This window comes from Chrysemys picta, chromosome 1 (assembly GCF_011386835.1).
Source record: "Chrysemys picta bellii isolate R12L10 chromosome 1, ASM1138683v2, whole genome shotgun sequence".
NCBI classification, from domain to species: domain Eukaryota; kingdom Metazoa; phylum Chordata; order Testudines; family Emydidae; genus Chrysemys; species Chrysemys picta.
The window spans coordinates 331,210,429-331,238,114 of record NC_088791.1 but is presented as its reverse complement, the minus strand read 5'-3'; the positions used below and the strand labels follow the sequence as shown (position 1 = coordinate 331,238,114).

Here is a 27,686-nt window from a genome sequence, read left to right as displayed (position 1 = left end):
CTACAAAATGATTGTCAAGATGACTGCTAGATGATGAGAGGGTTCACTCCTCTGTTTTAGTTATAACCCCTCTGCCCCCAGCTTCATTCTGTGTCTTCATTATAGGGAGCTCCTGAATGCAAAGAAATATCCAGGCTAAACAACAGTGTAGCATTCACTGGCCATCCCATTGCAATAAACATCTAATCAGCTTACTGCAAACAACAAAATAAGGTACCCTTTATCAATTAATATGTAGCTCAGTATCTGTCTCTGGGTTTAATAATATAATGAGTAACTGGCCTCTTAAGTGTGTACTTTTATCACCTTTTATATACATAATTGCGTGGAAAGATTGCCCTATTAAACATCCTACTTTCCCCCAATATATTTCTTATGTCAGAGGAAGGCCTTTATGCTTGAGCTGCAGGTCACACAAAAATGAAAGAAAGTCAGCTAGGAAAAGAAAAAAACAGAACCATAGACATTCTTTAGTTTAGAGTATATACATTTCCCCATACCCACTGGCAGTAGCCTGTGTTTTCGTCCCAGGCATCCCTCCCAGCCTACCCTATCCTGGTAGGCAATGGACACAATATTTCTAGCAAGACTTTAAATCCCATAATAAAAATACCATGTTAGCCAGTCTGAGGGATGTCTTACATCCCCCTTATCTTAATGTAACCTATAGGCTACAATGAGCAGTTGCCTTTGGGAAACTTATGTCTTTAGCTTCTTCTAGTTGTCCTGCTTTCTTAGTGTATTTTTATGGTAGGGCATTTCTTAGGGCTTGTCTACACTACCGCATGGGGTCGATCTAAGATACGCAACTTCAGCTACACAAATAGCATAGCTGAAGTCGATGTCCTTAGATCTACTTACCGCGGTGTTGTCACTGCAGTAAGTCGACAGCTGACGCTCTCTCGTCGACTCCGCTTGCACTCCTCATTTTGGTGGAGTACCAGAGTCGACGGGAGAGTGCATCTATTGCGCATTTAGTGCGTCTATACTAGATGCGATAAATCACACCCCGCTGGATTGATCGCTGTCCGTCAATCCGGCAGATAGTAGACAAGCCTTAGTATTATGTTAGATTGGGCATTGACATCAGCAGCCTTTTCTTGCAGACTGGTTGATGGACTGTCATAATGAGGCTTCCCTATGTGCTTTGTAAATCAGGTGTGACAATGATGTTGATTGTCTTTGTAGAGCAGAAAGGCTAATGCAGAAGAGTAGGGTGAACTTGAGAGCAGAGGCCATAAACATACTGGATCAAAAGACCCAATGCTAACAGGGATGACAAAACTTCTTCACTGAATGGATGAGAGACGGAGATGAAAAAGTAAGGCTGATGGCAGGCTAAAATATATATTCATCGGCACTGCAAGCTGTTCTGAGAAATCCTGAATAAAATAGCAGGTGTATTCAAGATAGCCAACAGTGAACAAAGTCCCTATGGAAATGGGATAAAATGTAGTTCTTTATGCCCTGGATGATACATATATTATAAAGCCAGGACTATTGTGATTATTTAGTCTGCCCTACTACACAACATAGGTCAGAGGATTTCATCCAGTGATTCCTGCATCTTGTGTTTGAGCTACAGCATCTTTTAAAGGCTACATCTACACTACTAGCTAGAGCTCATGTACACATACTCATGCTAGCTTGGCAAGAACCAGTGGTAATATAAATAGCAATGTAGCCTGTGGTAGAACGGGCTAGCTGTGCCAAGTACAAACCTGCCAGAAACCGGTGAGTACATACTCAGCACGGCTAAGTCATGCCTCTGCTGTTGCTGCTTATGTTACTGCAGCTATATTGCTATTTATATTCGCACTAGATCAATGAGAGCTAGAGCAAGGTTGGGTACACAACTTCGGACTCGCACCTGAAGCTCGTCGTGTAGATGTAGCGTTGGAAGTCATTTAAACCCAGCACTACTTTATTGCTCTTCTACTGTATTTTTAAGGCACCCTGTCATTGTAGATAGTTTCCAGAGGTTTCAATGTCTTCCATTGTTTCCTGAGTTGACATTTGAGGTTGCCACAATGCTGCTTAACGGCAAGCCATAGTTCATAGATACTGTATATTGAGCTAGTTGCTCAGCCCAGTGAATCACCTGAGAGCACTTTGGAGCAGCCTTCTAGTAAGAGAAAACTCAATGGGAAAAAACATTTTAAGATTACAACTGATAGATCTTTTCCCTCCTCAGGTACTGCTCCTCACATTGGTCTTCTTGGAACTCCTGCAGACTTCTTCCCACCCTGACAGTACTTCTATACTACTAGTGACACTTCCTCCCCAACCCTTAGGTTTACCTGCTATTTGAGGACTTCTGTAATTTTAACTTCTCTTTTGTACACACTCGCTGGATCTGTCGTCTTTGTGTGCAATCCATGGCTGAGGTTCCATTTTTAGGGGAAATGTAGCTCATACTCTATGTCAGGGGCTCTCAAAGTGGAGGTCGGGACCCCTCAGGGGGTTGCAAGGTTATTACATAGGGGGTCACGAGCTGTCAACCTCCAACCCAAACCCCGCTTTGCATACAGCATTTATAATGGTATTAAATATATAAAAAAGTGTTTTTTAATTTATAAGGGGGGGTCGCACTCAGAGGCTTGCTATGTGAAAGGGGTCACCAGTACAAAAGTTTGAGAGCCACCGCTCTATGTCCATTTAAACCTTGGCCAACCAGAGTGATCACAGTACTTTTTGTTGGTGTGAAAACCAGCCCTCTGAGAATTGGACGGAGACATATCCCTCTCCCTCACCCCCCCAGCTCATCTCCGATAGGAAAACACACAACTGTTGGCAAATAACTTTGTGTCACTGTTGAACTGCAGCCAAGTCTACCAGGGCATGTTCATCAGATTAGCTTTGACACTGGTTAGTAGGTTGCTGTAGCTCTGTTAGGATTAGCTCCTTATCTTTGTAAACTGATATTCCTATATTCAAAACAAAAAAGAACATGGCCTTCAGCCCAGTAGTTAGGTGCTTTATGTGCTGCAGTGGCAAATAAATTGTTTGTTGCTTTCATCAGATTAATATTCCCAAATTATTTGATGGGGCTAAGGCCTGATTTTGAGACTCACTCTAATACTGCAGCAGTGCTGCCACATGTTGTGGTTTTATCACAAGTCTCACAATATTTACTGTTTTACTTAAAGCCCCAGCTTCTGGAGTCACGGTGTAATGTGGGAATCTCCATTTTCTTTTTCTTTTTTTTTAATAAAATCTCTAGCCCTCATGGCTGCAAAAAGCTTGAAAATACAAGCCCTAAAGGATTCAAAACCCAAAGGCACCCTACCTTAAATTTTTTTTTTTTTTTAAAAACTCACAATTTTTTAGCCAATCTCGTATTTGAAGAGAATCAACTCATTGGCTGACTCATTTTTGTATGGTTGGGATGGGCAATAGTTCTGCAAGCACAATTTTGCATTCACAGTTAATGATGGGTCCAGTTAAGAGCTACCTGATTTGCAAACACAGGCAATGTGTTACCCATCTGAGTTCCATGACTGCATGCTCCATTCAGATAGGCTCACGAAACTGCGGGTGCATTTATTTGTGGACGCAAAAATATGCTTGTAAAAACAGAAGCTGAATTGAGGCCATTTCAGAAATCGGGGACTTAAACTGCCTCTTTAAAATGGAAAAGATTAATTGGGGCAGCAGGAGGGAGGGGAAAAGGGAAGGAAAAGCTTCTTTCTCAAGTATATAATACTTTTATTAATGCCAAACACTTATCTTAAAAGATTAAGGGACAGGTGATATATAGTGTGTTAAAACAAGTGAACAGTCAAAAGGAAACAATTCCAAAAAGAAAATCATGAAGCAGAGATGTGTTGCATGAGAGTAGTTGAATTTGCATAGGGTTAAACAAGGATTCATGTACATTTATTTTGTTTGATTAATTTTATAGAACATACATACTCTGTGTTCTGCCAGAAATGGTTTTTATTATTATTAATTACCATAAGAACCTTCTGTCATATGCTTGAATGCAGGTGCACTAAATGTATTTGCATTAACTGTTTCCCAGCAATTGACATAAATTGCATTTCCCTGCATTAAAATATATTTGCCATTTCCATTTAATTCAGATGGACAAGTTTCTTTAAAAATCCATGGGCAACCAAGCTACAGCCAAAAAAAAAAGAGGTCTAATTATTTGTAGATTTAAACCAAAAGCAATGGGCTCCAGAAACAAAATATCAGCTGTGCAGTCAATTGAGGATATGTACACGAAGGATGTAATGGCCAAAACATGTATTGTTGGGAATAAGCTGATTTCTGATTGGCAAAAGTTAAGGACAACTTTGTTCTCTGCAGTCATAATGCATAAGAAGAATGAAGCCTGATTTTAAAAGGGCCAAATGCCTGATGCTCCCATGGGAGTTTACCCCACCAAATTCACCGGGGTCATACAGGTGTAAGAGAGCCAAACTTGCCCCTCTGTGTGTAAATTTCCCCCTCTGAAATGTGGTGTTAATGATACTTATGTGCTTCTCCAAGAGTGTATAAGAATCAGTTAGATCCTGATTGTACAGAACTCTAAAGATATAAAGCAACAAAAAAAATGCAAAATGACATTACCACATTTGGCAGGGGGAAACTTGCAAAGTCTGGCACTAAAATATCAAAATGTTCCCAAAATTCTGAATAAAGAGAAAAGTCTCCTTATCAGGAGATTTGAAGCCTGATTCTCCACTGCCTAGCAGCTTGCATGCTCATTTGTACCTGTGCAAAGATATTGTAAAAATATCAGTGAGATGTGAGTGGTGTATTCTAATCTGTTATCATTTTAACCCTGCTTTTGCACAGATGCCAATAACTACACAATGTGCAAGGCACAGGAGAATCATGCCCACCCTTAGGGTGACCAGATGTCCAGATTTTATAGGGACAGTCCCAAATGTTGGGGCTTTTTCTGATATAGGCTCCTATAAACCCCCATCCCCTGTCCCGATTTTTCACATTTGCTGTCTGATCACCCTACCCACCCTTCATTTCTTATAGCGGGGCAAGGGCATTCCAGAAGTCCAGAGTGAAAGCCTTTTTGCCTCACAATGCCCATGGAATTCAAAAACTCACTCCCCAACACTGGAGAGGACAAGATAATACCAAATGTATCAGTAACACGCAAGGAAATCTCATCCAGTCAGGGATTTAAACAATAAACTAAATTTCGTACTCAGTCCTGAAAGGATCTAGTCACAACGTAATCACATTCATGCATTCTCTCTGGAGTGCTTATATCCTCTCAGCATGCGGCATCTCTGTTTACTCTGGTGGTGTTTGTGCATTTCTTGTTTTATTGCAAGTGTCCTAGTGGTTACTCATCATCTAAGTAAAATAAAAACAGTGCACAGCCATCAGGAAAAAATCTGGAATGATGTTACCTTTACACACCGTAAAGGGGCCTGATTCTTCACTGCACTGCAGTGTTTTATTCAGCATACCAGAGAAACTACTTATGACCACAGCATTGACGTACATGTCATGCAATCCATAGAGTCAGGGCAGAATTCGGCCCTGATCGATGAGGTAATGGATCTGTATCTGTCCTACATGGAAAGTCAGGCCCCAATCTTTGATTGATCAAAAAGCACACAGCAGAACTAAGGATGGGAGGTGGGGAGCTTACCAGACATTAAGACAGCACATTAAGGGAAAGAAACTAGTTTTTCAATGTTTTATTTTTGTTTCTTTTTAACAAGGAAAGATTATGTCTAACTCTTTGGTCAGGCAAAGCTCTCCCACAGGCACATCTGGGAGGAGGTTACATTTCTGTTTCAGGAACACTGATTGGAATCTGCTGTGGACAAGTAAAGATGAAGACAGCTAGAGCCCATTGATACTTGGAGACCAAGTTACACCACAGTTTAGCTCCACAATCTCATACATATTAGTTTCTGGAAAAGCAAGACATCATATGTCTCCGGTCCCATTGAGACATCTAGTTCCTTACCTAAAGCACTGAGGATCAAAAAGTATTTAGTCCCAGGAAGTCTGGACCTCACTGCATTAACTCAAGGAATAACTCGAGTGATGATGACCTGACTCCTGGCCACATACAGAAACCTCTCGCTGGAGTTTAGCAGTGCTTTAAGCTCAAGCTAGCTGGCCTAGCAGGAGATGTGGGTTGAAGCTTGAGTGCTGCTGATGCTCAAGCTAGTAATGCAGTGGGGATGCAGCCACAGGCCAAAGCTCGAGGTAGCACAACTCATCAGCTGCTAATCCAATCGGTGTGTAGCTTGTTATTTCGCAGTGTGGCCTTTGTCACTTAAACTAGACTAGCTGGAGTGGAGAAACTCGAGCCAGCTGTTGCCGTGAAGACAAACCCTAGTTTTATTTACAGACATCAGAGAGTCATGTAGTCATGCAATAGGGCAGTAGCCATCATGCTTCGCACTAATAAAGCTTAGCCCTTATACAGCTGTTTTAATCTCCAAAGGACTATGCAGACGATAACCTGCACAAAAGCCCAGTGAGGTAGGCAAATTCTATTAATTCTATTTTACAGATGGGGAAGCTGAGGCAGAAAGGTTAAGTGACTGGACCGAGGCCGCAGCAGGAGCCTATGTCGGAGGTTGGATTTGAATTCAGCAATTCCCTATGCATGACACCTGTCCCTAAATACAGACAGTACAGACTGTTCTGCACTGGCATTTTTTGGTTTTAAAAAGCTGTGACTTGTTTCTTACTCTAAAATATATTTACAATTTGAGGCTTTAAACCAAATACTAGCAAGCTGTGGTTGGTCACAGCTCCGTCCCTGGATCTGCTCTGTAATGCATATATAATAATAAGAGATGGTTCAGTCACAGACCAAAATTTAAGACCTCTTTCATAATTTAAGGACACTTTGTTTTGCTCCATACACGACCTAAGCATGGGCCTCTGTGTGTCCCACCCATTCACCTCCACCTCGGCAGTCAGTTGAATTATTCTTATTTATATTACAGTAGTGTCTAACTGCCTCAGGTGAGATTGGGACCCCATTGTGCGAGGCACTGTACAAACACATTGTAAGAGACAGTCCTTGCCCCAAATAACTTACTACCCCAAAAGATAAGATAGGCAAAGAGTTGGATGGGAAACAGAAGTGACTTCCCCAAGGATGCACAGAAGGTCAGTGGCAGGGCTGGACTAGAATCCAGGCGCTATGTACTTGACCACACTGCCACAATTCAGATTTCATGTGTTATTGTGGTGTTCATAATAGGTACCCAAGAGAGCTAGGTAAATACTGCAAAAAACATCCTATGAATAGTCACTCCAGCCCCCCTTTGTTTTTACTTTCTGTCAACATTCATGCATTTAAGTTTTACTGGAAAATTATGGTTAGAAAGCAAATTTCCAAGTCGTATGAGTAAGTACTTGCAATAACCAAGGAGTGGTTAAAAAGACTAGGACTGTTCAGCTTAGAAAAAAGACAACTAGGGGGGGATATGACAGAGGTCTATAAAATCATGAATGATGTGGAGAAAGTGAACAGGGAAGTGTGATTTATCCCCTCACATAGCACAAGAACTAGGGCTCACCCAATAAAACTAATAGGCAGCAGATTTAAAACAAACATAAGGAAGTACTTCTTCACACAGCGCACAGTCAACCCATGGAACTCATTTCCAGGGAAATTTGTGATGGCCAAAATTATAGCTGGGTTCAAAAAAGAATTAGGTACGTTCATGGAGGATAGGTCCATCAGTGGCTGTTAACAAAGATGGTCAGGGCTGCAACCCCATGTTCTGGGTATCCCTCAGCCTCTGACTGCCAGAAGCTGGGAGTAGATGACAGGGGATGGATCACTTGCAATTTCCCTGTTCTGTTGATTTTCTTTGAAGCGTCTGGCACTGCCCATGGTCATAAGACAGGATACTAGGCTAGATGGCCATTGGTCTGACCCAGTATGGCCATTTTTATGTCCTAACCAAATTTTAAAATCACTTGCCTGAGCATGTCTTGCTCACTCATTTAATCAGGGAGTAGGAACACCACCATGTGACTTATCTGACCAATCACAACTAACCAAAACAATTTGAATAGTTACTATTAAAGTGAACTGTTCACAATCAATCCAAAGAGTCAAAAAAATCATTGAATAATTTTAAAAAACACATACATTTGAGAAAATTGCAGTCTGCTCATGGATATTCTGTGAGCAGAAAAACAGGTTGTGTATTTTGGATAAATTATTCATTGTTAACTATTTGCTCAGCTCTAGTATCCAGGAATAGTCTGGGAGTCCCTTAGGATTTAAAGCAAGCTGAACAACTGACAATATTAGAAGAATTCAGGTGTGGTTTTATAATATCTGGTTCAATGGGCTGCATTAGATCACTCTCACTAGCAATTATGTGTTTCACCAGGCATCTGGAAGCTTCGTCTATATTTATGTTTTCCTGCAGGTGAAAGAGAGAGAGAAATTAATTAGCCAAACAGTAGGCACACCATGTCGGATATCTTCTATATTCTAAGGTCAATTCTGGGCAACATCTAACGTTTACTTTCCTATAAAAGCAGACTTTAAAAATTGACAGCATGTAATAATGTTTTGTACAGATTATATTAATTAGGCATTATATACATTGTCACTCAAATATCTATTAAATAACACACATCAATACCATTTAGCCTACGAAAATCATTGGTCATTTGTATTGCTTTATGAAGGATAACACACCAGCAGAGAGTTTCAAAAATGGGTACACCTGAATAAATAGCCATATATTTGCACCTGCATAAGTAGCCTGATTTTCAAAAGTCTTGAGTACTCAGCCGTCATTACTGCCTTCTATCGCATTTGTGTTTTAAAATCTTGTCCATTTTTTCAGTTGATTTTTCTGCCCAGTGCCCAAAACGATACGTGATGAACAAGATCCCTGAATACGCAGATACAGAATTGAGTTTCTCCTAATACAAGTATGCTGTAATGCAATATTTGGGTTCATTGTTTTGTCTGTTATAGATACAGAGTTAGCACCTATTGAATTCTCAGAAAGCAATATCACTTTTAGTCCAGCTTCAGAGATAGAGATCCCGATCCTGAGGAGTTAGGCTCAGAAGCCCGGCATATCTTTATACATTTGCCTTCACGTCTTTAGTTGTCCTGCTCCCCTTGTAGCCGACGGCAACACTCCATAGATAAAATGGAACCAGGTCTCATCCCTTTGTACTACAATAAAGAGCTGAAATCTAGGGAGCTGATCAGTCTTTTAATTGGTTCCTGGGTTTTAAAGGATTTCTTTTTCTCTCTCTCTCTCTCTCTCACTCACTCACTCACACATACACACACACACACGCGCGCGCGCGACTGTGCTTAAATATTTAAACTTTGACCTCTAAATAATATCCCTTGATTGTAAACAAACAAATCATAACACAAGACATTTATAAATCTAACAGCTAGTATAGAACTGGGAATCAATATACACCACCTGCAACCTCAGAACTACAGTGCATCACATGATTTTCTGAGACCAGACTCCTAAATTCCTCAGCCATGCAACAAGTCATTTTCAGGGCACTGTGAAATTTAATTAGAAGACATAGCCAACAAGAAAATGATCTCAAAGTGCCAGTTTAAAAAAAAGAAGATGAAATAGAATCTCTCTCTCTCTCACACACACACACATACACACACTTCTGCCACATGGTATGTGATGTCCTTAATAAAGTGACAAACATTCCATCTACCCCCAGGCTGCCTCCCTTCTGGAGAGGCAGGACGAAGTTCTAAGGAATACTTCATCAACTATCTGAAAATTACCTAAACTCTAGTAATATTTAAAAACAGTAAACAAAACGCCTCATTATTTGTGGCTTAAAATAAGCTTCCTAAGGGGATGATAGAAGGGAAGGGAACACTGGAAATGAGCAAGAGGGAGGTGTGAATATTTCGCCAGCATAGCTCCATCAGTTAGGAGCGTGTGTGGGGAAAAATCATACCCCAGCCAACAAATATCCTGGCAAAAGTCCTGGTATAGATGCAGTTAGACTGGCAAAAAAGGCCTTTTGCTGATATATAGCTTGTTTTTTTTTCGGGAATCTGGTATAAGCTATACCAGCAAAAGAACTCTATTGCTGGCGTAAGATGAATCTCCACTATGAGTAGACGAGGTAAACAAAATCTGCCTGTGGTCTCAACCTTTCATGGATTCCTTCTGTGGCCTTAGGCAAATTATTAAAGGGAGTAACCTCCCTACCTCAGTTTCCCGTTCTGTAAAAACAACTGAAGACGTGCTTTTTGCAACCACAGGCATAAAGTGAGGTTTAAGTAAGTGGGAGTAGAGCTAGTTCAGTGGTTTGAGCATTGGCCTACTAAACCCAGGGGTTATGAATTCAATCCTTGAAAGGGCCATTTAGGGATGTGGGGCAAAAATCTGTCTGGGGATTGGTCCTGCTTTGAGCAGGGGGTTGGACTAGATGACCTCCTGAGGTCCCTTCCAACCCTGATATTTGTCCATTCTTTGAGGATGAGCATATTCCTGTGCTGTCTACTGGACACAAATGCTTAGTATGTTTCTGGATGAGTGGGGGACTGATTGCACCATTACTTATACTGGCTTTACAGAGGTGATACGCAGGGTTGTCTACATACAGCATTCCACTGTTGTAACTCAAGATTTTATTTTAAACCCAATCTGATAGATTGGCATAACAGGCTACATGTGTAACGTCGACAGACCCCGGTTGTCAGTGGGTGGGATCAAACTTGGGACCTCTGTAGAAGGGCCGGCTCCAGGCACCAGCTGAGCAAGCAGGTGCTTGGGGTGGCCAAGGGGAAGGGGCAGCATCTCGGGCTCTTTGGCGGCAATTCGGCGGAGGGTCCCTCGGTCCCTCTCGGAGGGAAGGACCTGCCGCCGAATTGCCGCCGAAGAAGAAAGTGGCGCAGTGGAGCTGCTGCGGATCGCAATCGCAGCTTTCCCCCTCCACCCCCCCCCCGCCGCTTGGGGCGGCAAAAACCCTGGAGCCGGCCCTGCTCTGGAGCTTAGCGCATGAGCTAAAAGCCAACTGGCTGTTAGCTAAGGCTGTAGAGCAGACTCATGAATTGCTTTCTCTTTCTCTCTAAGTGGTCTCAGTGCCATTAGATGGGACACAACACCACATGCAGAAAGTGTGTGGGTTACACAGGCACACGGGTTTCATTTTAAATCAGTTATTTCACTTAGATGAAGTCAATTAGGAACACATTTACACTAAATTGAAATATGTCGATTTAGGGTGTGTCTACACTTTGACCTGCAGAGGGGGTGTGACTCCCGGCTCGAGGAGACATACTTGCACTAGCTCCTATTGAGCTAGCATGCTAAAAATAGAGTGTCACTACAGCGATGGAGCAGTGGGAGGGGCTAGCTGCCTCAAGTACGTGCCTAGCGTCTCAGACATCGACGTCTTTGGAAAAACTCCCATGGACTTCATGGATCAGCCCCTAAGCTGGAGGATAAACAAACCTGCAAATCTCAGTATTATACAGCTGGTGGCCTCTTATTTTGTACCTTGCACATATGCTCTAGACAGGTGGTGTATATTTTAGAGCGGTTTCATTATAACAATAGGTGCCTAATTTTATTTCAAATATACCATTCACACACCATCTGCCCCCATACAGCCTTTAGTCTTTTGTATCTCTGAATTCAACCAAAGCATAAATAAACACCCTGCTACTACATTCGGTGGCCTGATGAAGAGAATGAGTCCTTGGTTTTTAATCATTTAATTTTTCAAATATAATTTTCTAAACATCTTTATTAACATTTTAGTTACCACAAAATATCTCTTAAACCACCCACTTTAATTAACCCCCAAGTATATCTGTGGCCCAATCTGAGCATTTCATAAACCTTAATGAATTTATCCTCATGTCACCTCTGTGAAGTAGGGCAGTATTACCTATCCCCATTGTACAGGTGAGAACTGCAGCACAGAGAGGTTAAGTGACATGCCCAAGGTCACACAGGAAGTCTGTAGCAATGCCAGGAAGTGAATCCAGTGCTCCCAAGTCCCAATTCAGTTCCTTAACCACTTGCCTCCTTACGTTTATATAACCTTTTGTTGTGACCCTGACCCAGCATCTTAGGGCCGTGGATTGATCTCTGCTGTATTACTTCTGCCTTCTGGTCTGCCTAATGAAATATTGATTTCCACCCCCACCCCCAATGTGTTCTGCAACTAAATCAATAGCCCACTAGACTGCAAAGCAGCTGTAGACAAAAGAAGGTGATCTGCTATCCCAACATGGGCACCCACAGGTTCATGGATTTTAGAGAGTCGGATGTGCTGAAAAATCAGGGGAAGGGTGTGTTCAAAGAAGCAAAAGAAAAGATAACTACCAGAGACAACACACAATAAGATGGTGATGATGGACAGGTTAGAATAATCAAACATGCCCCAGTGCTGGTACTGAAACAGCTCACAATATAACAAGAAATAACATTCATTGTCTTCTAAAATAGACAAAAAACATAGGAGGAGCAACTGACAGACTGAAGTGGTGTCTTCCCATTCTCCTCCTTTACCATTCCCTTATTGATTGCCTTTGTTCTGTACAATACAGGCCACAGGAATCCCACTTCTGAATGCAATTCAAACAAAGAAATGTTGAAACACTCAGACCACCCTTGGCTTTTCCTTATGTTTTAATCACCTTATAATTGCATGTTGAGTATGCTCTTCCCTTCATTCTAAAGGGTGCAATACAGAACCCATCTCTGGGATAGTGCCACTTTAGATCATCATGGACCTGGCCCCATGGATACTGTGGGGAATGCTACTCCCCACCTGGGATTGCTGCCACTCCCATTTTAGCCTCCTGTGAAGTTACCTTTATGGCTGTCCAAAGAATATGGAAGTTCTAGCTATCTAAGATACTTCTATGGCCCCATCACCATAGCAGAATCTCACAACCCCGCAGTGAGCGAGGGAAGTACTATTATCTCCATTGACCAGGTGAGCTACTCATGCACAGAGAACTTAAGTGATTTGTCTACAGTCTAAGGTCACACAAGAACTCATTGGCAGAACAGAACTGATCACAGGTTTTCCAAGTCCCAGGCTAGCACCCTACATATTCCATTCTTCTCTACTTTGCCAGGAAAGAATATAACCGTAAAGATTAGCACCTGATAGTCTTTATTTTTAATGTTAAAAATAACAAGGAGAAAAAAAACTTGGGACCATTGCTGAACAGCAGAAGGGAGCAGTAAAGGGCATATACCAAATTTTAATTTGCTTTGCAGTACACCTTTAACTATAACTCCATAAAGGAAGGATTTGTGTGCTGCTTTCTGTGGGTTTTACATGACTTACAACTTTTTAGCCAATTGCTACAGGAAATAATGTCCCTGTCTAGAAATGTAACATTAAACGAATGAGAAAATAAACACTTTATTGAAGGGTCTCCGAGCACTGCACAGTCTCAGCGTGCTACTTAGTATTCCTGACTTGTTTCCGCCCCCCATCTGTCATCTCATTCTAACACAAATGCGAACCATTAACATCAAGAGCATTCAGTTTTAATATCTGAAATAAATCCGCTTGGACTAGACTGGCTTTTATTTCTTTACTGATGAAAAAGGACCTTTGTTAGTTTTATGGGCCTTTCACACTTCCAATGAAACATTTTATTCTTTGCAATGTGGAGAGCTTGGATTTATTGCCTGGGTTGCCCTCGGGTGCAAAATTACTCCTAGATTTCTATTGTCAAGTAGCTTCTTTCTATGACTGCAAATGTGTTGCTTCTGAAATCGGCAGGGATCTATAAATGAGAGTTAGACACATGCAGGTGTAGTTGACCCCACTTGGGTCTGGCCTTTGGACTTTCAGAGGTAAGAGTACAAGCCTGTATCACTTGAGCTAAAGGAACTGATAGGAAAATACCTCCCTCTAACTGCAAGCAGTAGCAGATGCATAAACCTCCAGCCACTAGATGGGGGCACAGACCCACATTCATACTCATCTAGTGCAAGTTAACCATTTTTTCCTACAGTTTCTCCACCAAACACTGGAACAGACTGACTGTGAATCAGCCACCTGGGAGCCCATGATCTCGGTCCCCACTGCAACCAGATAATACTCCCTTTCAAGAAATGCAGCAGAGAATCACCAGGGCAGGGTGGCGCAGCCACCCGGCCTGTGGTCTCAACAGGAGATTTTTGCTCTTATATTGTGTTTTGAGGGAAACAGAGTCTGCAGGAATTCTGCAAAGAGTACCGCTGAAATGAAAGAGTCCCCGTTACTGGTTTGGCTCCAGTAGACGGTGTATAACAGCAGCAGCTGATACTTTTGCGATCACATGTGCTAGAAACTTCCTTGGATGAATTAAAAAGGAGAAATTAGGGAAGAGAGTGTCATGAATCCAGCCTGGCAATTTCAAATGGGACACTTTGGTTTCAATTAACTGAAGAACAGATTAGATTTGATGTGACAAATACATGTCCCAGCCTAGTTTTTCTTTGTGGAAATCAAAACTAGCTACCCTGTTCCATTGAAAATCTTCGATGTGGCTTGTTTTTAATAGTCATGTTTGCTACTTAGAAGCGCTTACTACTTAAATAAATAATACCTAGCTCTTATATGGCACTTTTCATCCATAGATCTCAAAATGCTTTATAGAGGAGGTCAGTACATAATCTCCATTTTATAGGTGGGAAAACTGAGGCTCTAAGGAAAGTGACTTGCTGAAAGTCACGCAGTAGGTCAATGACAGGACTAGAACACAGGTCCCCCAAGTCCCAGTCTTGCACACTAGCTGCTACTAGGACACACAGTATGGAGAGGAAGTGCATAGCCTGATAGACAAATGAACTACCATTATCATCCCTAGTTTAGGGATGAAGAGCTGAACAATTATATAACTTCCCCAAGATCACAAGGGAATCAGTAGCAGATCCCAGACGTGAACCCAAATCACCCACTTGCTAGTCTGGTACCCTAACCACACTTCCTACTCTTACCTCAGGGGTTTTGTTTAGTGGTTAGGGTAGGGGACTAGTCAACCTCGGTATAATCCCAGCTTTGTCACTATATGAATTTAGGAAAGTTACTTAACCTCAAATTACCTATGTATAACCTCAATGGAATGAATGCACACCTACTCAATGTTTGTAAAGTTCTTTGGATGAAAGTTACTATAGATATGCAACGCTTTATTAATAGACTTACTGGACAACTTAGGACAAAAATTAATTTCCTTTCTCCTGCATAAATTAGTAATGCCAGCCGGATATTATGTATAGGGGGGAGGGGGATAGAGGAGGTAATCAAACTAGAACTAGAGCAATTCTTTGCAAAACAGCACACACAAAACTTTAGCAACTTGCAATACATTTTCAAGTGATTTCCGAGCCAAGACTTAAAAGTATACCTAGTTTTGCCTGACCTGGCTTGTTTCCACATACAAATCATGTCCATTTTCATTGGGAAGTGACAATGAGGCTGAAATTATTGCCCTTGCGGGCACAGTTTAAAGCCCATCTATTTGAACAGGCAATAGTGGTGATGCGTAGGTGTGTGCTGAAAGTCATGGATCTCTGTCTGATAGCAAAGCATGGAGGAGGTTTTCAGCTTTATTGGTTATACGAGGGCTATTTAAATGGTGTGTGGTAGGAAGGAGAAGTCTTGCTGCTTTGGACAATGCATCTTTTGCAACTGCTATGATATTGTGGCTTTAAATTTATGACAGGATTGCCTAAAAAATGTGGAGGGTTTTTTAGACTGAAATCTATACAACTAAATAAAATATTGGGAGATAAGCATACATCAAAGAGAGACCAGGCCCTCAAGTGAGAATGTAGCAATAAGTATCAATTATCACTGTTTTGCACTGTGTTCTTACACAGCAAAGCACCCTGTCAGAGTGAATCTCCAAGTCCTTTCAGTACCCTGAAAACGGAAATGGATTAAATATTTCCCTTAAAAATATCAAAGAACCAAAAAAAATATGAATACATTCTGTGTCCCCAAATGTTTTGTTTTTAAGATCATTAAGTTAAGAAAAAATAGCACTAAGGAATGATACAACAATATCCTATGGTATAATTCTCCAACAGTTTCAAATGGATTTTTAAACTCCCTGACAGCCTGAAAGATGATCGGTATGTATATAACACACAGCCTTCTGCAATGTATCCAGAACTAAAGGGGGCATTTTTATAAATAATCACCTTTCTTTTCCCAAAAGGCATGAATCATATTCACTCTGCTCTGAAAGCTATAACAATTCCAAGCATGTTTCCAAAAAATCCTCTGGAGAGCTAATTACACCAGAATTGAGCAAAAAAGAGTCATTACCTGTTTGAACTGCTAGCTGCTGTATGATGGATTCTCAGTCAGTAGTATTCTACTTCAGAAAATAATTTCTATTCGCTATGTAAAATGTAGGTGGATTTTTATTTCCCCTACCCCTGAGTTCAATGATTTAATTTGCCCCTGGCTGAAAAAGACTAGAGCCTTTCCTGGTTTTAAAGTAATTGTAATCATAACTTTAAAAAAAAAGTTGCATCGTGGCCTTAAATTCAGAACTAAGACCAAACTGGGAAGCAATTCTGATCTCACTTACACCAGTTATACACTGGTGTGACTCTCCTGATTTCAGTGGAGTCACTCCTGATTTGAAACTTTCTAAGGTCCTGTAAACATGTGAGTCATTTTATTCATGTGAGTAGTCTCATTGGATTTAATGAGACTACTTACATGAGCGAGTGTTTGCAGGATGAGGTCCTAAGATGAATCAATCAGGTTCACAAAGTTCAGATACAAATCCAAAGTTTATCTGAATTATTTCTACCAGCGAAGCCTGAAAAATTGGTGTGGAAATTTACAAAGAACAGCTTATCAGGATAATGGTGGCACTTCTGTGTCCAATCACAGTTGGGAGTGAAGGAAGTATCTGAACATTTCAAGATATCAGATCGTCATCCGTTAGTCTACAGGTACAAAAGATAGGGATGATGTGCGTTGTGCCCCCTGACCATTAATAATTGGTTGTCCACTTTAACATGGCTGCAGGACTCAAAACTCAGTCATACTTGATGTCTTCCCCACCTCTACATGGTTCGAACTATGCTTTGGGAACTGTTTGACTATTAGAGATGTGGGAACTAAATAATATAAGGCCTGAACCAGAGCTTTCTCTAATTTAGAATTAGATAAAAATCCAACCTCTTTTGGTTCAAAGGAGTTTGGATTAATGTTCCGCCCATGGTATTCTTCCATTTTCATTGTCCTCTGCTCTTCCAGGTTCCACCCAGAATAACTTCCCAACATCACCCTGGCAAAATAGCTCAACTTTGCCACAGATGAACCATCCTTGAGCTCAGCAGTACATTCATGCTCCATCAACATGACTGAATGCTGAGTTCAGAGGGCTTGCTTGGCTTCTCTGAACAGACTGCCAACAATTGGGTGACGACTGCCATGTTCATTTTTACCATGGGGACACCTGACTTCTAGGAACCAGATTAACACCACAAACTCATTTCTCACATGTCAAACACCAGTGATCAAATGAATTACCTTGCTAACCTGAACTGGTAACCTAGAGGTTTGTAACTAAGAAAGGCAGAATAGTCTAAAAAATTATGACTTGGCTCATCCTGTTCCTACTGATATTCATTAGTAAGCCTTTTAGGTCAGGGAACTTAAATTTAGCTGCTTTTCATACTTGATCACAGTCTTTTTGAGTCTTTCTTGTCTTCAGACATTAACTTAAACTTACATGTCTTGTCCCTAGCATGCAAATGATATGAACTTAGGGTACATCTACACTACAGGGGGGAGTCGATTTAAGATACGCAAATTCAGCTACATGAATAGCGTAGCTGAATTCGACGTATCGCAGCCGACTTACCCCGCTGTGAGGACGGCGGCAAAATCGACTTCTGCGGCTTTCTGTCGACGGCGCTTACTCCCACCTCCGCTGGTGGAGTAAGAGCGTCGATTCGGGGATCGATTGTCGCGTCCCGACGAGACGCAATAATTCGATCCCCGAGAGGTCGATTTCTACCCGCCGATTCAGGCGGGTAGTGTAGACTTAGCCTTAGATTCCCAGGCACATCAGTACGAAGGTGGAAGTAGTTGTAAGACAATTTGAGTCTATAGAAGTCTAGCATACCTCACCTTACACATCACCTTTGAGTTGGGCCCTAAACACCAAGGTATTTGGGTGCCTAAAGATGCAGATAGGTACCTAGTGGTATTTTCAAAAGTGCCTAATGCCTAATTCCCCTTGAGTTAAAACCCCTAACTCCTCCACCCCTTCTTGTTTCAGCTGCTGTTCTTAATGCCTCTATTGTCTTTGTTTTTTGAATGCACGAGACGTGTTGTCTGGCCTCTCTTCTTTTGCCAATGTTATTGTGCAGAAGCCTGTGTAAGACATCTTCACCCATCTCTTGAATCTAACCCAAACAATTTTTATTGTTAACACTTAGATAACACTTCTTTTTCATGTTTTTCTTCTCTTGGTTTCCAGTCTGGCCTGGAAGTGGATGTGTCAAAATACCATAAAAAACTAGATGCTATTGAAAGCAACAGAGGGTCCTGTGGCACCTTTAAGACTAACAGATGTATTGGGAGCATAAGCTTTCGTGGGTAAGAACCTCACTTCTTCAGATGCAATCTTCTTCTTGCATCTGAAGAAGTGAGGTTCTTACCGACGAAAGCTTATGCTCCCAATACTTCTGTTAGTCTTAAAGGTGCCACAGGACCCTCTGTTGCTTTTTACAGATTCAGGCTAACACGGCTACCCCTCTAATACTAGATGCTATTGAACGACTGCCACCACCAGCAGGAGTGAAACACTGGACTCTAGTGGCCAGATCCTCAGCTAGAGTAAGCTAGCAGAGCTCCACTGACTTCAATGGAGCTACACAAACTTACACCAGCTGAGTATCTAGTCCTAAGTATGCAAGAAATTTTAGCACTGGAAAAATACTTCTAACAAGTAAGAAGACAAGCTACAGACTTTGGCCAAACTGATTCCCTTAAAGCAGTGGTTCTCAACCAGGGGCACACATACCCCTGGGAGTACACAGAGGTCTTCCAGGGGCTATGTTAGCTTGTCTAGATATTTACCTAGTTTTACAACAGGCTACATAAAAAGCACTAGCAAAGTCAGTACAAACTAAAATTTCATACAGACAATGACTTGTTTATACTGCTCTATATACTGTACATTGAACTGTAAGTACAATATTTATATTCCAATTGATTTTATAATTACATGGTAAAAATGAGAAAGTAAGCAATTTTTCATTAATAGTGTGCCGTGACACTTTTTTATTTATATGTCTGATTTTGTAAGCAAATCGTTTTTAACTAATGTGAAACTTGGGGATGCACAAGACAAATTAGACTCCTGAAAGGGGTACAGTAGTCTGGAAAGGTTGAGAGCCACTGCCTTAAAGCAGGCTACTGGAACTAGTTTTATGATCTACTTATTAACAAGATAAAGACTATGGAGTACTGAATACACAGATAGTTCAGTAAATAGCAGTGCTAACAACAGCCCAAGGCTTGTAAGGTGCTCCATGCCTTTCAAACAGTTCATGCCTTTACCACAAAACCAAACTCTCTCTGTATGTGAGGACCTGACAGCTCAGATCTTTCAGACTGAATACTTACAATGATGGGAATATTAGAACTGCCATAGCTTACAAAAAGGCTGTCTCTTCTCTGTGTGGGAATGAACGAGCTCACGGCATCTTTCATAAGAGGAGCTCCATTGCCAATATGCCTTCTTCCCAGGGCCGGCTCTAGGCTTTTTGCCGCCCCAAGCAAAAAAATTCTTGGCTGCCCCCCCCCACCCCAGCCCTGGGCTCTCTCTTCCCCCATCACCCGCACCTCCTGCCGTCCCAGCGCTGGACTCTCTCTTCCCCTGCCCCCCGCACCCCCTACCGCCCCAGCCCTGGGCTCCCCCACCACCAGTGCTGACTCTGCCCGCTCCCCCCTCGCCTCCAGCCAGTCCGGCACTGGCAGGGTCGGGGTAAGCAGCAGGGATCCCGGGCCGCGCCTCAGCCCAGGGTCCCTCCAGCCAGGGCTCCCGCCTCCAGGACCGGCCGGGACCCGGGAGGGCAGAGCCGGGAGACCGCCCCGGCATGGGGCTGAGGAGCCAGGGCAGGGTAGCCCCAGAGGGAGTGGAGCCCTGGAGAGCGGGACGCGGGCCCCGCACAGCAGCGCCATACCCTCTGCACAGCAGCGCCATGCCTTCTATGGCCCCGCTGCTGCTGCTGCTTCTGGCCGCCCTGCTACAGTCCCTGGGCAGTTCGGGCCTCTTCACCCAGCCTCGGCTGCGGCGCTGGGGCGCGGCTGCCCTGTGGCACCTGCAGGCGGCTCCATGTGCCCCGCGGGGCGGGCCCCAGCCCGAGTGTCTCCCATTCAGAGCCTGCCCGGCCCAGCCACAAGGTGCGGCGCTGCTCCCCCGCGGCGTGAACCGCAGCAGCCCTAGGGCACCCCCTGCGCACGACGCACTGCAGCTGCCAGGGCCAGCTCTAAGCTTTTGCCGCCGGAAGCAAAAAAAAAAAATGGCCAGAATGCCGCCTTGAAAATGTGCCGCCCCAAGCACGGGCTTGGTTTGCTGGTGCCTAGAGCTGGCCCTGCTTCTTCCTCACACTGTTATGCATATGCTGTGCATCAGATACACACCTTAGCAGTGGCTGCATTTCAGAGTGCTGTATGTAGCTTCTAAAGTGCTGTGAGATCCTTTGAGATGAAAGCTTCAGTATAGATATACATTCTCTTCAAAAGGTGTTATTGTTTTTTAAAAGTGCGTCCGTTTACCCTTCATTAATTCAGCAGCGATAAGAGCTTTGCAAGGTACACATTGCAACTGAGTAACCCATTTTAGTAGTTAATGTCTCTGCATTTGGGGAATGCTTCTCACACATTTGGTTTATTAAAAAAGAAATGTAATTACCTTAGCCGATGTTTCAAACCATCCCACAAACCCATTCTCCTTGCAGAACTGGTCCATCTTGAGACCGTTGTTCGTAAGCACATCTTTTCCCTGGTCGCATTTGTTTGCTAAGAGAACGGTCGCCACGGGTTTGCCATTCGGGAGAATCAACTTAGAGTCCAGATCCTCTTTCCATTTTGTCACCGCTTCAAACGTCGCTGGTCTTGTAACGTCAAAGACAATAAACGCTCCCATGGCTTCTCTGTAATAGACCCTTGTCATGTTTCCAAATCTTTCCTGACCTGTGATGATGAAGATGGGAGGGAAAAAAATCATTTGAATCATCACTTCCAGGCTGAGTCAATATTTCACATGCCCGTGTGTTATCTGGCAGAACATTATCTAGCCTGCAGTTTAATGCTGTAAAGCTGGAAAGCTACAATTCATCTAAACAATAATACAGAGTGATAGACTCATTTGTGTGAAAATGCCAGTGAGTGTAGAGAGCAGAAAGCGTTTAATAGGGCTAGAGTCTAAGGAAATGTAATAACTTTATCATAAGCTCAAATATTAATAGTGCTAGAGTTCTATTAAGCCAGTAGGTTTCCAGGCCTATGGGAAAATACCAAGGATCTTAGCAGGCTTTACAGATATTAATACATCTCACAAGGCATATAAATGTTATCCCCATTTTACAGATGGGAAAACAAAAGTACTAGAGAAACTAAAGGCAAAATTCTAGCCTTACAGTATAAAACGCACTGTGGAAGGTAGAGCAGCCGTGGTTAACCAAAGGGTTGCATGGTTCACATGGGCCCCGGGAGCAACGTGCTCCATAGTAAAGCCCCTGATTACTGCTCCAAAAAGGAGTAATATGCACCTCATGACAATAAGAGCATATGTGCAAGACTAATGCCTGGTCATGCTGCCAAATTGTTTGTTCATGTGCATTTGAAGATCTGGAGTGCTACTGTTATAATAGCCAAGTGTTGTGGATCCACAGTATCTGTGCTGTGCTTCTAGACAGTCTCTTGGAAGAACCAAGAGGATTCACTCTTCTTTCAGGGTAGGCCATACAAGCCCACTGCCTCCTAGACTGAGATACTGGGCTCCCACATTCCTTGTTCACACAGTGAGCTCTGTCCAGTGAGTCCATCTGAGAGAGACTCCTGGTAGAGACTTGTACATTCTTCGCCTGCACCCCAGGCAGTGTTTACAGTGACACCCCAAACTGTTTTCAAAACAGAGTAGGGTTTTTTAGTCAGGTGGAACACAGCATTGCCAGTGCGTAGGTTAGCAGAGAGAAATAAAGATTCAAGTATAGTCCATTCTGGTCAGCTTATAGCAATTCACCACCCAAGCTGTGGTACACTCCATTTGCAGACTCTGAGGTTCTCTAGTTGGCATAGGTAATCCACCTCATCAAGAGGCGGTCACTAGAATTCTTCCATAGACCTAGGGTAGTGGCAATTGCGATAAATTACAACATGGTTTTACGAAGGGCAGATCGTGCCAAACTAATCTGATCTCCTTCTTTGAGAAAGTAACGGATTTATTAGATAAGGGAAATGCGGTGGACCTAATATACCTGGATTTCAGTAAAGCGTTTGATACTGTACCCCATGAGGAATTATTGGTTAAACTGAAAAACAGGGGGATCGATATGAAAATCCAGAAGTGGATAAGGAATTGGTTACTGGGGAGAAAGCAGCGGGTTGTATTAAAGGGTGAACTGTCGGGTTGGAGGGAGGTTACTAGTGGAGTGCCTCAAGGTTCGGTTTTGGGACCCATTTTATTTAATCTATTTATAACTGACCTCGGAACCGATTGCAGGAGTGGGCTGATAAAATTTGCGGATGATACGAAGGTGGGAGGCGTTGTAAATTCGGAGGAGGACAGGGATATCCTGCAGGGAGACTTGAATGAGCTTGTGAATTGGAGTATCAGAAATAAGATGAAATTTAATAGTGAAAAGTGTAAGGTGATGCATTTGGGGATGACTAATAACAATTTTAGTTACAAGATGGGGACGCATTGGTTAGAAGTAACGGAAGAGGAGAAGGACCTAGGGGTTCTTGTAGACCGCAGGATGACTATGAGTCGACAATGTGACGTGGCGGTGAAAAAAGCCAATGCTGTCTTGGGATGCATTAGGCGAGGTATATCGAGTAGGGATAAGGAGGTCCTGCTTCCGTTGTACAAGGCGCTGGTGAGACCTCATTTGGAGTACTGTGTGCAGTTCTGGTCTCCCATGTTTAAAAAAGATGAACTCAAACTGGAACGGGTGCAGAGAAGGGCCACTAGGATGATCAGAGGAATGGAAAAGCTGTCGTACGAAAGGAGACTAGAGGAGATTGGGTTGTTTAGTCTGACAAAGCGAAGGCTGAGAGGGGATATGATTGCTATCTTTAAATATATTAGAGGGATTAATACAAGGGAGGGAGAAGAATTATTCCAGCTTAGTACTAACGTGGATACCAGAACGAATGGATACAAACTGGCCGTGGGGAAGTTCAGACTTGAAATTAGACGAAGGTTTCTGACCGTCAGAGGGGTGAAATATTGGAACGGCCTACCGAGGGAAACGGTGGGGGCGACGGACCTGTCTGGTTTTAAGATAAAGTTAGATAAGTTTATGGAGGGAATGGTTTAATGGTAAAACATAGTAGTCAAGGAAAGCCAAGCAATGGTGGGTAAATAGTATAATGGCTAACGGGGTCGGGCTGGAGACTCTTGCCTATATGCTCGGGGTCTTACTGATCACCACATTTGGGGTCGGGAAGGAATTTTCCTCCAGGGCAGATTGGCTGAGCCTCTGGAGGTTTTTCGCCTTCCTCCGCAGCATGGGGCAGGGATCTCTAGCAGGAGGGTCTCTGCCGATTGCAGTCACTAAAAACAGGATTGGGGACTTCAACAGCAGAGTCCAGGGAAGGGGTAGGGACGGTTTTATGGCCTGCAGCATGCAGGGGGTCAGACCAGATGATCATAATGGTCCCTTCTGACCTTAAAGTCTATGAGTCTATGAGTCTATGAGTCACTGTCTACACTGGGAAATAGGCTGGCTCAGCTATGCTGCTCAGGAGGTATGGATTTTTCACACGCCTGGGTGACAGTAAAGCTGACAATTTTCTAGTGTAGACCAGACCTTAGTCACTTCCAAAGTCGGAGAGCCCAAGCTTCTTCCAGAGCTCGCACTTATCCTGCCTCATTCCACCCAGTCCTTTGTTCTAGAGCTGGGATCTGTATTTAGCTTCCCTGATGAAAGGTGGAGAAATCTTCCTCCCTCTGGGTTGTTGGTTAGTTGCTCCCATTGTCTTCTCAGATTTTCAGGGTCAGACAGCCTTTTTTTTTTTAATGACACATTCAATCCACTCAGACAGCTAGGTGACACACACATCCCTCCTCTCCTGGCAGAATGAAGTTTGTTTTCAGGGCATGCTACTACCCCACCCCTGGGTAGGAATGCAAAGTATGGGGGGAAACTGAGGCACAAATAGGCTTCATCAAAATGTTACAAAAAAGTCCTGCTTCATCACACCAGAGCCCTGTCTAGCACTCAGAGGAATGCTCAATCTAATCTGCCCTGTCCCTGTTGCATGCGTCTGAGGGTAGCATAGGAGGGCATGGAGCCTCCCTAGCTCTTTGCTCCTACATAGAACAAGGCAGAATTTTGCATGAAGGGATTTTGTGAGGTCACACAGTGCGGTCAGGTGCAGAGTACGGCTCCACTGCACGGGAGATGTGATGTCCAGCTCACGTAGATGGACACATACTAGCTTTGATCAAGCTAGAACACTAAAAATAGCAGCAACAGAGGGTCCTGTGGCACCTTTAAGACTAACAGAAGTATTGGGAGCATAAGCTTTTGTGGGTAAGAACCTTACTTCTTCAGATGCAAGTGCGAATTCAGAAGTGAGGTTCTTACCCACGAAAGCTTATGCTCCCAATACTTCTGTTAGTCTTAAAGGTGCCACAGGACCCTCTGTTGCTTTTTTACAGATTCAGACTAACACGGCTACCCCTCTGATACTTAAAAATAGCAGGATAGCCATGGCGGTACGAGCAGCAGCTCAGCCTCGCCACCCAAGTACGCACCAAATACCTTGGACAGGATTGTACTTCGGTGCCTACCCCAAGCCACTGCCTGTGCTTCTGCAACTGCACTGCTATTTTTAGCACACTAGAGCAATCAAAGGTTGAGTGGTTACTTTTACCTGGGCTAGAAATGACACCACCAGCTGCAGAGGAGACATACCCTGAACCTGAACCACAGAGTTGGAAATAGAACCCAGGAGTCCTGGCTCCTGGAACGCGTACTCTCATCCTTAGGCCCCATTGCCTTTCCATGCTATCTTCCAGTTCTTGGAAGTCACATTGAGCAAGCACACCCAGCACTAGCACATGGAATTCTGAGAATGTGTATTACGCAGACAGTACCACAGATCTGTGATATTTAGCTTTTGTTTTCTAGGTTAACATTCAGGCTAACAAGGAGATCTTCATTCACATGATACAGAAGCCAAGAGTGAACTTCCATCTTTTCTAAATTAGTCTTGGTTTCGTATACCTTAAACAAACACTGCTCTGCATTGATGAAAGAAGACTTGGACATATTGCTGGAAAACATAAGGTCATGTTGAACTATTATTACGGACATGTTTTATAATAGTGTCTTATGATCTCTCTCAATGGGCTAATCAGATGAGTGGCTGTCATGTGTTATTCAATAATCTACTTGTTGGGAAGATTTTTTTTCAGACAAAAGTTAATTTCTGTCCAACAGCCTAGGATCGACAACAGCAACAGATATAAATAACGTTCATGTATCATGGCTCAGTAACACTTCCTATTTTTCATGGAAGGCTCTCAAGGGGTTGGCACTGGTGATAAGCATGAAATAAAAACTAGATCAGTAAACTTGTGCCTCGCAGTGTCATTCTGATGGGAGTAACGATTGTATCCATTTTACAGATGGGTAAACTGAGGCCCAGCCACCTTCAGAAACTTGCCAATGGTCATACTGCAAGTCAATGGCAGAGCTGGGAATAGACCGCACCGATACACCAGGCTCATGGTCTCTTGCTCGCCAAGGGCTAGCCCTTGCTTTCCTTCACATGGAAGTAGTCTCCCTGCCTTCTATGCTCTCTACTTGGCTGAGTAAAGACTGCTCAGACTGCAGTTCTGGCCATGAGGGTGCATGCCAGATAATGCCCCTCGGCACTAAGTTAGCAGGGATGAGACAGAGAGGAGAATGATTTAGAGGACCCCTGGTTCCACCCTGCTCCCTGCACTCACTGGCCAGAGTAATTAGGTGGGAGCACAGGGGGCAGTAACTTCCTTCCTCCGCAAGCAAGGGAAGAGGGGAGGGACTGTGCCTCCAAGGCACATTTCCTTCCCAGGTCTCCTCCTGGGGCGGTGCAGATACCTCCCCACTTCTTACTCTGGGCTGAGCCTAACAGTTCAGTCTAGCCCTGATTGCAGTGCAGTCTAGCCCTGATTCAGTGCAATATATAAATAACATGCCTCCAGTCCCAGTAGGACCTTGCAAATCCACTTATGTGCTTACTGCAGATCTCACTCACCCCCAGTGCTGGCCTCTCTTTCCACCTTCCAGTGAGGATTTCACAGCAAGGTGCTGCAAGGAGGGAGGCCCCACGTTACTAAATTACGTTTGCAAAATATACTGCAGAACCTTGACTTGTTTCCCGGGAAAAAACTAGTAATGCAAACTGGACTACGTTGGGCAAAGTGAATGAATGTTCATTGATGCATCAAGGGGTAAATAAGGCCTCATTGATCTTTAACACTGGGGTGCTTACCGTGCCCTTCACAATGAACCTCTCCGGCCCTTGCATTGGGAAGCTCACCATGATGGCCCTACAGCTCACCACTATGGCTCTTCCCTGGCTAGCTCAGTCAATGCCCACCTTCATGGCCATTTGCAAAGAAGAGCCTTTCCTCTCCTCTGGTACAGGCTTCTGTGTGGCATTCCTGTCTCATTCCACCAGCCTCACTAACCTGGCTGGACAAAGAATCTACGCTGGCAGAAAGCCTCTCACTAGCTCCCTGAGCAAGGGTCAGAAATGGAAGACTAAAAAGTTGTCCGGCAAAGCAGGGAGGGTGGGACAAAAAAAACTGGACTTAGGAGGTTTTTTCTGCTTCTTTCTGTGGGATAAAAAAAAGCCTGAAAGGTTTTTGGTTTTGTTTCAAAGTTTTATTTTCTGCTTGTGTTTTAACATTAAAATTTCCTGGAAAACTCTCTGATTGCAGAACGAAGGATAATGTCACAGTAACCTAGCGTGTGAAAGCTGAACAAATGAGAGAGGGAAGGAACTTTAGTCAAGGCTGCCTAAAATTTTGGTTAATGAACATTTTGAAGATGTGGAAACCTTGTTAAAAATTCAGCACCCTCTCACCTCTTCAAACCAGGGGTGAGGAGAACAATTTACATCCTCTGAGATAGTCTCTAACGAGTCAACCAGCAAAACTAGGGGAGACCAGAGTTGAGCTTCCTGATATTTCTAAGATAAAAACAAGCTTGTCAGGCCTTCATTAAACATCATGAGCATAAAGAGGGTAAAAGATCAATTTTTAAAAATCCTTCACAGGTCACCTTTAATAAACTGAGGTCATCTCCAGACCTGATTTCAAGTCATTGGCTACCACTTCAGAAGCACATTAGGAGACTTACTGTGGATAAGACATGGACCACCGCCTGAGGCAGCATTCCCCCTGTCCACGATGCAGGGATGCGGCCTTTTGGCAAATGGAAGGGGGGTGGAGTGGCCAACGTTCTAAAATTGGCCAA

The 27,686-nt window shown here is 43.2% G+C and overlaps 1 protein-coding gene across 1 annotated transcript in view; it reads right to left on the bottom strand.

Moving 5' to 3' along the window:
- Positions 1-5,665: 5,665 nt before the first annotated feature.
- Positions 5,666-27,686, bottom strand: part of RAB38 (RAB38, member RAS oncogene family) — a 34,022-nt gene continuing 12,001 nt past the window's right edge. The window contains exons 2-3 of the mRNA XM_005304071.4: positions 20,900-21,180; positions 5,666-8,390 (exon numbers count right to left, since the gene is read on the bottom strand). Of these exons, the coding sequence (XP_005304128.1) occupies positions 8,238-8,390; positions 20,900-21,180 (434 nt within the window). The 3' untranslated portion in view covers positions 5,666-8,237. The remainder of the gene's footprint in view (positions 8,391-20,899; positions 21,181-27,686) is intronic.